This window comes from Mesoplodon mirus (genome assembly GCF_964341445.2).
Source record: "Mesoplodon mirus genome assembly, chromosome: 4".
Taxonomy (NCBI): domain Eukaryota; kingdom Metazoa; phylum Chordata; class Mammalia; order Artiodactyla; family Ziphiidae; genus Mesoplodon; species Mesoplodon mirus.
Window position 1 is genome coordinate 102963790 of NC_138979.1, and position 16710 is coordinate 102980499.

Consider the following 16710-nt stretch of genomic DNA (forward strand, 5'->3'; position numbering starts at 1 on the left):
ACAGCAAAATATTTTAATTAATTAATCTACTGACACATTTTATGCAGTTTCTGCTTTCTGCTGAGCATAGAACTAGAGAGAGTCCAGTCCTGTTCCTTTCCCCATACTTTCTGAACCCTTTTCAGAACACTGCACTTAGAAGGGGCCTTTTGTTGGTCAGCTGGACTGGCTCCCCCAAACAGAGGACCATTGAAAGGTGCTGAAAGGGGACTTGGACACAGGCTTACCGTGCAAGTATGTGGGAGAGAATTTAGCACCTGGTGATGCAGACCAGGTGGCTTCCTCTGGAGAAGGCTACTGTTACCAGTCTGCCTGTGCACACGTCTGCTGTGGTGGACACACAGACCTTTTGTTCAAAGGGCTGCGCTTCATCTTATATCCTCTTGTTCACATGATTTTTCAAATCAGTTTTTCCAAAGACCCTCAAAGTGATCACCTCCATCATCATTTCTTCAAGCAATTAATTGACAACCCTTATAAACCCAGGACAAATTCAAGTGTAAAGGGAGCGGAGTATAGGGCAACTTCTCAGCACTGCAGATGCAAGCAAGAGAACTTCTGGGGAACATCAAGGACACCTAGCTCAGGACCTCTATCTGTATTTATGCTTAGGCTGCACCAGGTTTCCAGTTGACTATCAAAATTTGGGCATGCCGCCCCTACAGATAACCTCTCTCCCAAGCCTAAATCTCAAGGACTCCAGATACAACCAGAAATTCCTGTTACCCTTGACTCACAGAGGAGAAAAAAGAATCCAAACAAGCTATTGCATTTTAAAAGATTCCTCTAGTTTCTGCTGTTCATTTTTGTAAAGGTATCCAGCACCAACAGCAAGCATTCAGTGTCAAGGATCTCTGTTCTTCAGATTTTTCTATGAATCTAAAAGCTACCCTTTAAAAATTCATAATCAAGTTTCCAGAGAGGGGAAAAAATGAGTTAGAAGAAGCCAAAAGAATGACCTTATTCCTTTAAAATCCAGCCCACGGACATGCTTATGGAGCTGAGCAGCTGTGCTATTGGCAGAGGGAACTTACTGAAATGAAGCACTCATGGTAATCTCCCTTCCCCCACTCATGCCAGAAGAGCCCCATCCAATTATTGCACAAAAAGGCTTTTTCTTATAAACTTCTCTCCCTTCAACTTCTGCCTCCATCTTGGTTGGGAAGAAATAGCACTAGCGATGGAATGTACACAGCTCTGCAAATATTCGTGAGAAAATCCTTTGACGCCCACACGCTCCCCAGCTGCCCTAGCACATACATGCATTAGGGAAAGGGATGAGAAATTCATAGATGTCTATGGTTCTCCAACTTAAGCAAACTGCAAGGCCTCCTCAAAACAGGCAGCAAGATTCAAGAAGGCAGAGTGCTAACTTATCACTTATCCATTGAACCATAAATTGAATTATCAACCCAATGACCGTTAACTGGTAATTTAAGATGTGCAGCACTAGAAATACAGAAGTAAACGGAGTTGTGTGTGGTGCAGCATTCGACAGCTTGGACTTTGGAATCACACAGTCAAAGGTTTGAATGCTGGTTCCATCACTTGGTTGGTGACCTTCAAGCAAGCTACTCAACCTATCTGAACCTGCTCCTGTACCTAAATTGCAGATAATAATATTTACTGTAAAACGTGATATACCCCTAACCCCTCTGTGAACTCTCAAATTCCTTCTCACCTTAGTTTCTTCTTCGCGTTTGCCCCTCCTCTTGCTCCTCCAAGGCCCCTCTTCAGTTTCAGTAGCTCTTCCACCTTCTTTCCTCTTTCCCCAAAGCCTTCATTCATACTCCAAGTTCAGGAGACACAAAAGAAGTGACAGCCATACCCCTCTCCACCTCGCCCTACTTACTTTCCTAAGCAGGAGATCACAGATCACTTGTCTTCATCTTATAATGGGTTGCAGTCCCCAGACAGAAATGCTGCTTCTGTGGCAGCAGTAACTAGCCCCAGCCTGGTCACGTTACGGAACCTATGATAAGAGTCACTCAGTACCTTCCCACCTCCATACTACTAGATGGCGATAGTGTAATTTCCTCATCGTGACGAGTACAGAGCCAGGGACAGGCCCAGTCTCAAGAACAAGATCTTTCCTTGGGATTCTGCTAAGCATCACACTTCCTGCCCTGCAGGAAACTATGTGCTGCAGTTCATGATCCCGTCACTAGAATAAGCAACAGGCATTTCCCTGCAACACCAAGCACAACTCTGGACTGGCCAAAAAAAAAAAAAAAAATCCTGTAACTACTATTTTTGTCTCTCTAAGCCTTCATCTTTTTTTTTTTTTTTTTTTTTTTTTTTTTTTGCGGTACGCGGGCCTCTCACTGTTGTGGCCTCTCCCGTTGCGGAGCACAGGCTCCAGACGCGCAGGCTCAGAGGCCATGGCTCACGGGCCCAGGCGTTCCGCGGCATGTGGGATCTTCCCGGACTGGGGCACGAACCCGTGTCCCCTGCATTGGCAGGCAGACTCTCAACCACTGCGCCACCAGGGAAGCCCTAGGCCTTCATCTTTAAAATACGTGTCATGATGGTCTCTAGCATTTCTTCTAACACCAACATTCTGGAATTCTAAAGTCAAACTATTTAGGTGCCACATATCCAGATTCAAAAACTCTGCACAAGTCACTCTTCATGTCTTTATAAATCCTCTGCAATTTAATCTGAAATCCTCTATTTTCTCCAAATGGCAATGAAGACCAGCTGGTTCTAATGCTCCATAAACTATTAAAATCATCATGTTCTGTACCTGTAGAGCATTATTATTACCTGTCTTCCCGTCTCCAGAGCAACATTCCTTCATTAAATAATCACATGCAGAATGCACATGAGGTGTACTACACTGACAGTGGCTTTCCTCTTGGTTCCTGCAGCCAGCCCTTTAATCATTTTGGGGTGTGGGGGGTTTTCCTCTGAAGCCTGTCCAAGTTCCTAACATCCTCAAGCTGAAGTCCGGAACTGGAGAAAATACTCACCAAAGAAACTGTAACACAAACGCACATGCACGAGCGCACACACACACTCTCCTCCCCACCTTGCCCCTCGGCAGGGCTCTTTGGGGGTAAGCAATGGATGTTCTGTGTGTGTTGTTTGGTGTTCAGTGTATTACAGAGATGAAACAGTGTTAAAACAAAACAAGCATAATCACATTGCTGCTATAATTTCAGTTTTGAAATTTGGAGGCTGTGGGGAGGAAATCTCTGCTCACTCACACGATATTTCATCTGGAAAAGCTACACGTGTTTTAACTATTGTGTTTTAGCCAAGTAACAGAGCATTTTAAAATAAAGATTCCCAGGAGAATAGAAGCAATTACGTCCCACAAGGGCTGGGTAGCTTTTTGTTTCTGACGCACTTTCTGTTGACTCAGTCTACACTTGTTTTGACAGCCACTCACAGTCCTTGGTGGGTAAAGCTGAGCTAATGCTCCTCACGGAAAGTATTACAAACATACAATCGCCCAAACACAAAATGCTTGTGCAGAGGACTCCCGCTCCAACAGATGTTCCTGACCAGGAGGAAGGGAGGGAAGTTAATTTTCCAAGTGGAGCATGCTGATCCCAGAAGGGATCACAACCAGATTCAAAGAAGAGATTTTCAAATCTAGTTCAGCTCTTAGAAAGAAGCATGGGCCTCACTTCTCTTGTACTGTGATAGTGATAATCACAACAGGGACCCAAGCCACAGCACTCATGACCTCACTTATTCCACTTTTAGCTGTCAAGCCCTGGGCTGACACTTCACATCATTACTTGTTTCCTCTTCACAGTAACTCAAGTTGAAGAGACTAGGACTCAGAGAGGTTAAGTAACTTGTCCCAAAGTAAGCCAGCTGGTAAGTGGCTGTGCCTGAATTCAAATCCAGGTCTAACTTCAAAAGAAGAAGCCGATTAATATAGATTCAAGGCAGATAAAATGCAGGTCAATTTTTAAGAAAAGCCTTGGCTGCAAGTCCAAATGTTAATAAAGACTGAAAACACAATTAGGCCAGTAACAACCTCCCTTAAGAATGAGATGCTGGGGACTTCCCTGGTGGTGCAGTGGTTAAGAATCTGCCTGCCAACGCAGGGGACACGGGTTTGAGCCCTGCTCCGGGAAGATCCCACATGCCGCGGAGCAACTAAGCCCGTGCACCAAAACTACTGAGCCTGCGCTCTAGAGCCCACAAGCCACAACTACTGAGCCCGTGTGTCACAACTACTGAAGCCTGCGTGACCTAGAGTCCACGCTCTGCAACAAGAGAAGCCACTGCAATGAGAAGCCCGCGCACCGCAACAAAGAGTAGCCCCTGCTCACCGCAACCAGAGAAAGCCCGCGCACAGCAACAAAGACCCAAAACACAGCCAAAATAAATAAATTTAAAAAAAAAAGAATAGGATTCTGATGACATCAGGGTCATGGGGTAATGGACAAGTCAGGTAGTATAATCCCCTGCTAGTCCCCATTCACTATAACCTTTTCTCTCTCTCTCTCTTTCCCTTCACCCTCTCTCCTCAACTTTCCATCTCTTCCTTTTCCTATATCCCTCTTTTTATCTTTTTACACTGTAGTTTAGTAAAGAATATGAACTTTGCATTCAGATGATCCTGTGTTCAAATCTAAGACTCATTTTCTTATTGTGTGACTTTGGGCAGATCATATCTCTCTAATCCTAAATTTCCTCAACTATAGAAGAATAATAAAATCTTCTACCTTTCAGGCTGTTGAAGGGATTAAATCAGATAATATGGATAAAGAGAGGACCAGGTCACTGGCAGACTAAATGAGATTTGTTTAATTTTGAGAGTCAGTGAGGCTTGGTGGACACGACATACAATTTAGAGCCGGACAGTCTTGGGTTTGAATCCCTGCTCTACCACTTACTGGCTAAGTGACTCAGGCAAGTCTTGTAGCCGTTGTGTGGCTCGGTTTCCTTATCTATAAAATGGAGTAAATAATATAGGGTTAATAGATTTTGGAAGAAAGTCAAATGAAATGATAAACATTTAGAGTCTATAGATATTTAACAAGGAAGCTGCCTCTCAGCAGAACTTGCAGTAGCTGATTTGCTCTCTAGAGGCTCATATTTGTTGACACCTGATCTATGTGTTCAAGTGTGTCACCACTAAGGACTGGGAAGAAGTACTAAAGCACAAAGGAATTTTAATCTTGAACCTATCTTTTGAGGCTGTAACGTAAACATAAAGAGAGGGAGGTAGAGTGGTACAATGCAATGCAAAGGGCACCACAGCAAGCAAGGGTCCAGTCCCACTTTGGCATTAACTGCCTGTATAAGACCATGTAAGTTACACGCTGTATCTGGAACAGGAGAGGGTGGCCTAAATGAGTGGGCCTTGCCTGGAAACATTTTTGATTGCCACGATTGGGACTGCAACTGGCACCTAATGGGTAGAGGCCAGGGATGCTGCTAAAGATCCTACAATGCCCAGGACAGACTCCCTACAACAAAGAATTAACCAGCCAAAATATCAACAGTGCTAAGGTTGGGGAAGCCTGGCCTAGATGACTGCTAAGTTCCCTTCAAGTTCTAATGCTCTAAGAAACTATGAGGAGAAGGCAACACCAACACTGAACATGTGACTTCTTGTCAACATCCATCAAGCAATGCCTTATGACGTTGCTCAAAATCCCCCTAAGGCCAGTGGGGAAAATTTCCCCTCGGATATCTGGATATTCTGAAATCAGTGCTGTACTTCTGAGGGTGATGACAGTCCTTCTTTCACAAAAGGAGGCACAGTCCTCCAGGGACTTGGTCCCTTACTCTGTGCAATTAGAGTTGGTGTTTCCAAAGCCATGAGGTTTCTTTAGGGCAAGAAGATGATGTAAATGAGTCTGAATAGATCAGAATGATACACGGTACACACAACAGCAGAGGTGAATATCAAGTATTGATACATCATGCTAAATAAGCCAGACTCAAAAGGCTACATACTATTTTATTACATTTATACAACATTATGGAACAGACAAAACTGTAGGGAAGAAAACAGATCAGCAGTTGCCAGGGGCTGGGTGGGTAAGAACAGTCTGACTACAAAGGGACATGAAGGAATTTGGGGGATGATGCACTGTTTTATATACTTATTGTAGTGTAAGTTATACAACTGTATGTGTTTGTCAAAACTCACAGAACTGTACACTGTACACTAAATGGTGAATTTTACTGTACCAAAATTATACTTCAATAAGACTGGCCCCTTTGCCCCCACCCCACCAAAATACGATCACAAAAACAGTAGACAGTATTGCTGTACTTTGGGAGAAGATGAAACAGATGACATCTAAATGCTTTCTTATGCCAAGTCCTATGATTTTATGATAATCTGCCATTCCTATCCCTGGTGACCTCAGAGCCGTAATGATTAGGATTAAGACTGGGCTCCAATTCCTGTGTCAAAGTGATGATTCCCTCCAACCAAATCATGTGGATGTGAGTCTTGACATCATTCTGGGACCTCTGGCCCTTCTCCAGCCTGTGACAGAGATTCCTTTCCTTCCCTCTCGTAACCTGACCAATGAGTGCCTTAGACAATTAGTAAACAAGCCAGAATAAACCTTAGGAGACACTGGTTTTATCTCTCTGCACAGGCTTCCTGTCCAAATGTCATTTGATCTTTCCACTGAACTTCAAATCGGGCAACAGAAAAGGAATCATATTTATGAATTCCCCTCCTCTATGGGCTTCTGGGTTTCCACTAGGTTACTTTTATACACTTAAGCTACATAAATATAAAAAGTGAGTCTCATACCAAAATTATACCTGAGCTTGCTGATATATAGATATAGACATGTAGTTTTGTTTTGTTTACACATACTTCCCAGATTATCTATCAAATGTTACACAAAATAGTTAATGTTTCTTATGTACAGAACAGTCCTAAGTATGCTATGGCCAGGAAGGATGGAAAGAGCCATCAGAATGCTCACACTTTCTGCTAACAGAAAGACCACTGTCTTCGATACCACAATTACAGTCACAACGGTGAACTGCTTTAGGAGTCCCATGCTCTTATTTGAGAGTCACTTCCTTTCCTGGCTCTTCTTGGAGGATCTCAGTGGAACAATACAAACACCAGTAACCAGATACCTCATACCTGCTTGAGTGCTGGGATAAAAGTCAAGGGCCACAAGATAAGCCTGGACCTGTCAGTGCCCTCATCCTCCAAAGGATGGAGAAGACTTGGTAGGGGCCGGGTAATACCCACACTGCCCCTTTCTGCTGAGCATTTACAGCAAACACACTGTGACTACAAAAGTGGGGTGCTCATATTATAATAGAAGGGACCCATTGAAACAACAAATCTCACAGTGGTCTAGGGTCTTGTTTCCACATGTTCCCCATCAAAAGGGAAGGATGGGGAATTATACTTCCATGGTTTAGAATTATCCAATCATCTTCAGAAGTCCAATCATCTTCAGAAGTCTGCATCAGCAGAAAATCAGTACAGGCAGACCTCGGAGATGTTACAGGTCCGCTTCCAGACCAACACAATAAAGCAAATAATTGCAACAAAGCCAGTCACATGAATGTTTTGGTTTCCAAGTGCATACAAAAGTCATGTTTACACTATACTGCAGTCTACTAAGCGTGCAATAGCATTATGTCTAAAAAACACTGAACATACCTTAATTTGAAAATTCTTTATGACTAAAAAATGCTAACCATCATCTGAGCCTTCAGTGAGTCACAGTGGTGACATCAAAGATCACTGACCAGGGATCATCATAAAAAATATAATAATAATGAAAAAGTTATAAATATTACGAGAATTACCAAAATATGACACAGAGACACGAAGTGAATAAATGTTATGAAAAATGGCACGGATAGATTTGCTTGATGCAGGGTTGCCACAAACCTTCAAGTTGTAAAAAATGCAGTATCCATTAAGGCAATAAAGCAAAGTGCAATAAAACGAGGTATGCCTATGCTGTCCTCCAAGTCACTCAGGCTTGATAACATTGTTTCTTTGGCATAATTAGGAAAAGTTTCACAAAAGACTAACATACTTAGCAGAAAACACACTTTGGCTTTTTATTCAAAGATGTATGCACTGATAGGCAGTGGTTGTCTAGGGTTCTCCCCCAAATTTTTCCATTTTCAATGTTTTTTCCTAAAGACATATTCCTCTAGTGTTCTCCTTCACATGTAAAAAAGAACATCTGAAAGGCCAAATAAATGATTTTTCTAATTTTACAAAGGACCCCGGCAGCTGCTAGGATGAGGACTATTGTCTGTGGTCACAGACTTGAATCAGGCAAGGCTTGCTGGACGTCATGGGGACGAAATGCATGACCTTTGACAGTGCTCCAACCAGGACAAGGCTGCTGCTGCACAGAAACAGAGAGAGAGAAGTCCTGTAGACCCACCTGCCAGACCTGCCGCCTCAGAAACTTATGGGAGAGCTAATCAGCAGGACGGGTGACCCACAGCACCAGCCAGTGAAGGCTTGGCTCATCCTCTCAACCCTCAGCAAGATGAACAGAATTCACCTCTTACATACATTGCAGGCTGGCAGACTAGCTGTCCAGCCCTTTACACTCAGCCTAGGAGCACAAGCCTAAGGCTCAAAGAAGATACCAGTCTCTACGACTCATGGGCCCTTCTGCTGCATACAATACAAGGTCAAGTTTGAGGTGAGCCCATTCACCTACCACAGGAGCAGAACACTGCCTGAACTACCTCGTACCAACCTGAATCAGACGGAGGTCCAAGCCTAAATGGACACGAGTCAATTTCCGTGCCCTCAACAAGCAGTCCTTTCTTATCTCCTTTGCTCTTTCTGCAACTGATGCCTCTCACCACCACTTCCCAGATCAAAACATCATTAGTTTCTGACCAAACTACCATAAGTAAGAAATAGCCAGGGCCCAGATTCCATGTTAATTTCCCAATAACTATCCAATTATAAAGACCTGGGGAGAGTGAAGGAAAAATGACATTACCACATCCTGAGATGCATACTGGGGGTCCTCTGGGTTGACTGACCAGTAGCAGTAATCAAAGCCAAATGCCACCACCTTCTCCCGGGAGTCGCCAAAGCCACTGGGTCGACCGTCCACCTAAAATCAAACATAGGATCCAGTGTCTTCTCTACTATAATATCAGAATCTGGCCAGTAGCACTTGATTCCTCTCTGCTGTAGCTAGAGATACCTGGACTGATCATGAGAATCTTTATCCTATCTACCTGAAAAATAAAAAGTAACCTTTGTCTTCATCTTGTTAGGTACAATGAAGCCCCAGAGAATTAAATGCCTGTCTATCATACTATCACATATCAACCCACATATGAACCAGCCCTATGAGGCATAAGACAGCTTGGGAGAAAAAGCCTTTCCTTCTCTGGGCCTCTTCTTCTTACTACCATTTCTTCTCTAAGCATTCCTGTAGAAGATACTGGTAGTACATGAGTAATTCAGTCCCTGGGCCTGACAGGCTCTATCAACCTAGGGCAAACACAGAGGTCCTTGGGGTATCCACCCCCAGTGAATGACAAAGCATGTTGGACAGAAGAGTTAGGACCACTCCAACTGCCCAAGGTAGATGAGGGCAGAGCCAGAGCTTGGAACTGTACTGACCTCCAGGTACTGGGGAGAATGGCATTATTCACAGAAATGCCTATCTTACTATTTAAAATTTAGACTCTGGACAGGGAGAAACAATCCCTTGAACTAGGTACCATAAGCCACAATAGAATGAGGCTGCCAGAATGACTAAGAGATTCTTAGTGGATAACTGGCCTCAGGGAAGTAAGCAGTCAGCAAGGTGTGCAGGGGGCAGATTAGAGTTTGATCTTGGCCAGAATTTATTCTTAAGAACCAAAAATATGGGCTCTCAGAACAAAGCAGCTGAAGTGATTAGGCAACAGAGACATAAATAAGAGACAGCAGAGAATGAAAGGTCTTTTGTCCCCGGGGAGCTCCTGTTGAAAGTCTGGCAGGCTTCTCTTTCAGCAGAGAGCTACTGACAAAAGGAAACAGATCACATCAGAGGACTAACACAAGGGTGGGCATGGCTGGGGGCCCTGGGATCCAGATAACCCTCATCCTGCAAGTCATCTTCCTCAGCTCTTAGGAATGCTGAGTACCACCTGCAAGCTGACCACAGCAACAGTCACATGGCCTGCTGCCCTGTCCCTCTCCACTGCTCAAGGGCCATTTGTTCTTTCAAAAAAATCCCTTCCACTTCCGCTGGCCTGGGAAATGGAGGAATGGGATGGAGGAAATTAGCCCTAGGAAGGGGTGAAGGGTAGGGGAGGAAGTTGCCAGTATCTGTCCAATCGTGACTCAAAGATCAGTCAGATCTGTAAAAGAGAATTTGTAGCAAGACTCGGGCTAGTGACCGACTCTCTTCTGAGATCTAAAGTCTCTTACTTCGCCTTCACTATGGCCAAAAAAAGAGCCCTGCATTAGCAGATGCATACTAAAAGCCCTGGTAATGCTTCTAGATGAAGTGATATCCCATAAGAAACTTGAGCCGAAGTCTAATTGGTGGTCGGGTGAGTTAAATATATGCGTGGATTGTCCCCAGCATGATTTAAGCTGGCCACAGCCCCCATAACACTCCTAGTGTTTGCTTTCAGAACAACTACTGACCAGCTTCCAAAACAGCTGTACCCCATTTGATAGAACTTGGGCTGCAGCAGCCACATCCCTGGAACTTCTTTCCTGCTGTATTTTTATATTTGCTTTGTGGTTGCTCAAAGCTCTTCCCACAATCCCCCTTACATGCCCTTCCCTCTCCCAATCCCCCTCTCTAAATACATTCACATACCCACCTTCACCCACAGAAGCCCTGTAATAATACTAGCTCCTCAGTGGAAAGAAAAAGGAAAACAATTTCAGGCTTACCTTTAAATTCCTGATTTTTGCCACTTTGCCATCAACTTCCACAATAATTCTTGCCCCTTCTTTGGTCTCCCTAGAAACAAAACACAACCCATATGAGAAGAAATATTGCTTCTTTAAGTTAATCAAGAAAAGAGGCACTTCCTTGGTGGCACAGTGGTTAAGAAGCCACCTGCCAACGCAGGGGACACGGGTTTGCGCCCTGGTCTGGGAAGATCCCACATGCCGCGGAGCAACTAAGCCCGTGGGCCACAACTACTGAGCCCGTGTGCCACAACTACTGAAGCCCGCACGCCTAGAGCCTGTGCTCTGCAACAAGAGAAGCCACCGCAATAAGAAGCCTGCGCACCACGACGAAAAGTAGCCCCCGCTTGCCGCAGCTAGAGAAAGCCCACACATAGCAACGAAGACCCAATGCAGCCAAAGATAAATAAATAAATTTATTTTAAAGAAAAGAGCAGCTGAGAACAGAGCAATTGGGACAAAGTGTTTCCCTACTGCTGTCTCCATAACTGGAGTGTCCGTCTCCATAAATGGCTATCAGCATCATATCAAGCAGTCCCCTAGTTGGCACGCTTCCCTGGATTATTAGAATTTGGCTTGGGAACAGTGAAGAGTCACTGTTGTTGGGCACCCTCTATGTGCCAGGCACTGTATTAAGTAGAGTATGTACTATACTTCATCTTACGCAATCCTCTTAACACACCCTCCTGACATAGCTTCCTAACATATCTTCATTTTTTCAGAATGAAGACTAAGGCTGAGAGAAATCATGTAACTTGTCCAAGGTCACACAGCTAGCAGTGGCAGAGCTGACATTTCAACCCAGATCTGTCTAACCACAAAGCCATATGACTTAGAAATCAAGCTTGGAAACCATGGAGAATATCCTCCACTCAGCACACAGCATGGCATCACTTCTCATTTTCTCTGATATTCTGAGCACAGAAAATAACGAAAAAGGTTTGGAGTCCTCTCTGTTCAGACCTGAGAACAAGCTTCCCAAATCCTTTCCTTATGTCTTCCTAAATCAGAATGAGAGCCAAGATCCTTAAGAATCTTCCTAAACTGAAGTTCTGTAGTAACACTGCTAACAACTATCCAACCCCTAAATTCACTTTAAGGGGCTTAATCCATATGATCCATATACCTTAAGGCCAAAATGAATGGAATACACTCCTTTCTAAATATGAAATCCTTTTTCACAACATAAAGAACTTTAGCTAAAGTGCTTAAGGTCAGAATGTTAATAGATGAGAGTTAACTCACTGGCACTTTTTCTACTACAAAGAAAGTTATCAATTAAATTACTCCTGGTCTGAGACCTGAAAGTTGAGCAAATATATTCAGTCTCATTTTTATCTTTCCTCAGGGTTTCCAGGATGTGACCTTAAGGATCTGGGGGCTGGGGGATGGCAAGGTGTGCACAGTGAGACAGGGGTCTTTACACTTAAGATTATTTTTTTAAACCTGTCAGTGTGTTTGGGATAAAGTCCTGGATAAAAAATTTCCCTCTCCCAGATGATGACATTTCTGTTACTTAAATTTCCTCAAGGCCCTGATGCTCTTTCTTTCACATTTTATACAAGACTGTACTTAAGGCAGCAGGGATATTCTTTGTCCCCGAGGATCATAAAACTACACTTCCTGCCCCCAGCCCTCAGCTCTCCTAAAGAAAATCTTTCATCTTTGGTGTTAAGATAATTTTTTTTCCTTTCTGCATTTAAAAGTAGGTTTTATTCTCCCTCCACCCACTATAAAATACACAGGTTATAGTAAATTTGGACAATAAAGAAAATAAGGGGGAAAATATGCAATAACGTTTGCAAATCTATTTACTTTTTTAAAGTAAGCCCTTTTTTGACGATTTATCTAGGACTTTTTAGCATAAAGCAGCCAAAAGAAAAAAGGGTCTTGAAGTTGACCTCTTGACAGAAAGATATGACACTAAAGGTGGGTGAGATGCTGCCCCTCCCCTGCCTGGACCACTGCCATTGGTAATCTAGTGGTTCCAAAATATTCTAAAACAAAATGAGGACAAATTAAAGTTGAGCAGAAGAGAAAGAAAGGGCACCAACCTCAACTGGGCAGCGGACTGCACAGAGCTCATAGGAAGTCTACTGATGTCTCTGGGTCCTGAATTCTACCAACAGGCATTCATTCGTTAGGGTTAAAGATTTTGCACAGGAATAAATCCTCAGTTACACGTTTACTCCTAGGACAGTGTTTCCCAAAGTGTGGTCCACAGGTTACCTTCATCAGAATTATGGGAGAAGCTGGGGCTAGTTAATTGGAACTCCTGTTAACAACTTGCATTATAACAAGCTTCCCAGGTGGACTGTATGTCTCCTATAATTTGAGAATCACTGCCCTAGAGGAGAAAATAACCAAGCCATTTCCACCGATCTATTCATTTGTAAAACTTAAAAAAAAAAAAAAAAAAGACAGCTAAGAAGAGGGAGGAATAAAAGCAGCTGTTTAAAATTATATAGCTAGCACTTTACTGGATACTTAAAATGAGCCAGGCTCTGTTCTAAGTATTTTTAATATACCCTTTCATTTGATCTTCACAAAAAAAAACCCATTAAAGTAGTTACACTATTTCACAGATTTAAAAAGAAGAGCACAGAAAGGGAATATAGTGCATGAAAAGTAACTTTTGCCAGGGCAGTGGCTAGTGTTCCAGAGCCTACAGTATTGGCAGAAGGAAACATGTTCTCTCAATGATGGATGATTTGGGACAAACAAGGGCCAGCATCTTATAATGAGACATGATTTTCTGATTATGGGAAACAACGGTGAGGTGGAAGGGAGGGCACCAAAGCCATTTCCCATATTATCATTTTACTGATGGTCTATTCTAGTCCTACTGAGCAAACAGGCTTCTGAAAAAGAAGTCCAACTTTTCTGTTATCTCAAGAAGGAGCGGCTTGGTCTGGTGAAAGGAATCTCGGCTCTTACCTACTTTTAGATCTTAAACAAGACCATTTTCTCATCTGGAAAAATTAAGAATGGAAGCTTGACCTCTAAGATTTCTTTCCAAGTACCACATAAGATCCAATGACTTTGTTAACTGAGTCTGTGCCTCCCAAATAGTTCCAATATGTGCCTTCAGGTCCCAAACCACATTCTGCCAGCTTTATCTCCTACTACTCATCTCCCTCCACACACCCTCTCCTCAAACAACTGAAACTTTTGTTTCCTAACAGCCTAAGTCCTTCGCTCTCAGTGTTCTCACACAGAGTGCTCTTTACACCTTCTCCACCTGTCAGCAGACTCTAGCAGCTCTTTTTTTTTTTTTTTTTTTTTTTTTTGCGGTACGCGGGCCTCTCACTGTTGTGGCCTCTCCCGTTGCGGAGCACAGGCTCCGGACGCGCAGGCTCAGCGGCCATGGCTCACGGGCCCAGCCACTCCGCGGCATATGGGATCCTCCCGGACCGGGGCACGAACCCGTAACCCTTGCATCGGCAGGCGGACTCTCAACCACTGCGCCACCAGGGAGGCCCTAGCAGCTCTTTTAAAAGCATTTGGGTTCAAGCACCAACCCTTCTGTGAAGCCTTCCCTGACTTTCCAAACCTATGAGTGGAAAATCAGTAAGAAGGGAAAGAAATTATGCGGCTGGACCCTGGATGCCTCAACAGCTGAGAAGTGCAGGATCAGATTCACGCACGAGGAAATGGGCACTGACTACGTTGAGGGAAGGGGTTAAAACGACTTCCCCTTCTTGCCAGTTCTGCTGTCGAGCACCGAATGAAACCACCATCTCTCTGAGCCTCCGTTTCCCTCTCATACCTTACAATGTGCTTTCCTCCACATCTTCACAGAGAAACCCATGTGCACTCAGGCACGCACACAATTCTGCCCTATTCCTCACAGGTACTCCAGAGCCACGAAGGAGAGACAGGAGACCGCCCGATCCCTCTCCCCCTTTCCCAGCCCTTCTCGGTGTACCCAGGGAGAAAGGCCCACACCATGCATTAAGAAAGAGAAAAACAAATACCGTATGCTAACACATATATATGGGGGGAAAAAAAGGTTCTGAAGAACCTAGGGGCAGGACAGGAATAAAGACGCAGACGTAGAGAATGGACTTGACGCGGGGAGGGGGAAGGGTAAGCTGGGACGAAGTGAGAGTGGCAGGGACATATACACACTACCAAACATAAAATAGATAGCTAGTGGGAAGCAGCCACATAGCACAGGGAGATCAGCTCGGTGCTTTGTGACCACCTAGAGGGGTGGGATAGGGAGGGTGGGAGGGAGGTGCAAGAGGGAGGGGATATGGGGATAAGTATACATATAGCTGATTCACTTTGTTATAAAGCAGAAACTGACACACTATTGTAAACCAATTATACTCCAAAAAAGACTGGAGCCGCGGCCCCTCAAAACTCCTGCTGGCAGGACTCCAGGGACACAGGGTAGGCCACCCTGAGGCCATCCACTAACCGCTACCCGCCAGGGCACTAATCGAAAACCCAACCCGAGCGAGGCTTTGTCCCGCCAGGCTTTTACAGTTTCCGGACGCTGGACCCTTGAGCCACTTTGTGTCTGATTTCTCCGCGCCAGAATCACTGGAGAGAGAGGCGAGAACCTCGCCCTCCTCTCAGCTCATTTGACGCCTCAGGCGCCCCCTCCCGCCCAGACTCACCTCTTGCTGAGGGGCCGGACTCTCACGGCCACCCGCACGTTGGCCATCCCTCGGGCCAAGGCTCAAGTCCCGCAGGTCGGCCCAGCTGCAGCATCCCCAATGCCAGACCCAAGCCAAGCCCCAGCCCAGCCCAGCCCAGCCCCGCCCCGCCTGCCCCACGCGCCTCACGGGACAACCCCGCCCCATATGCGGGCGGATGCCCGGCCGCAGCGGTGCCTGCCAAACCTCAGCCAATCCTGAGCTCGGTGGACTGGAGGACGCCCGGGCCGCCCCGCCTCGCTCCTCCCACGCGCCTCACGGGACGGCCCCGCCCACGAGGGCGCAGGCTGCCCGACCAGGGAGGTGCCTGCGGAGCCTGGACCAATCCTGTCGGGGGCGGGAGGGCGCGGATCCTGGCTGGTTGGGGCCGGCTCCCGCCTACTGGAAACTAGCTTTTGTTCTCCCACCGTGCGACAGTGGTATAAAGTCGAGTAAATCCGTTAAGCTTAGTTAGTTTACAGACAGACTACAAAAACAGTTTACAAAGTAATTTGCTAAATACTTTTATTCGCTGCGTTCGCCTGAGCTGTCAATTCTGTGGTTAAATTTTAGGAGCAGAAGTGAAATGGGGAACACCGATGTTTTTGCAGTTCCCTGCAAAGGGCATCGCCTGTCTTTGAAGAGGCACGGGAGATGAAGGAGTTTAGAGGGCTCGCTGGCGAGCTTCTCTTGATCGTGCTGGAAGCTCACAGCCACCCTGACAGAGTTCGTGATCGTGGCGGGAAGACTATCGGACCGAATTAGTTCATTAATTCATCCAAGAAATAGCTACTTGGGGTGTGCTTAGAGCAGGGGGCCTGAAGAAATGGCTCGTGTGTTTACAACACACCCTACAGGAATCTGGGTTCATTGTGAGAAGGGGCACAAAGCTTGTGGCCTTCCTATGAGCAAATACCCAACACGTGTTCCCCTGCACCTCCACGTGGCTGCTGGACCAGTGCGACAGGGCTCAGTATTGGAAGGAAAGCTACGGTATTTAGCAGGGGAGTTTGCTACCTAGAGCCTGTCCGGTCCACGCATGGGTGGGCCATGAGTAGTCTTACAGACATAAAGGCTTTGAACCTTTTCAAGGAAAAAAAAATAGATTCCAACTATATGCCATTCTGGAAAAGGCAAAACTATGTAGACAACAAAAAGATCAGGGTTTCCCTGGTGGCGCAGTGGTTGAGAGTC

General features: G+C 45.1%; 1 protein-coding gene across 2 annotated transcripts in view; it reads right to left on the minus strand.

Moving 5' to 3' along the window:
• Positions 1–15597, minus strand: part of STARD9 (StAR related lipid transfer domain containing 9) — a 123282-nt gene extending 107685 nt beyond the window's left edge. For both annotated transcript variants that reach the window (XM_082618569.1, XM_082618570.1), the window contains exons 1-3: positions 15499–15597; positions 10850–10919; positions 8943–9059 (exon numbers count right to left, since the gene is read on the minus strand). In XM_082618569.1, the coding sequence (XP_082474695.1) occupies positions 8943–9059; positions 10850–10919; positions 15499–15545 (234 nt within the window). In that variant the 5' untranslated portion in view covers positions 15546–15597. The remainder of the gene's footprint in view (positions 1–8942; positions 9060–10849; positions 10920–15498) is intronic.
• Positions 15598–16710: the final 1113 nt, after the last annotated feature.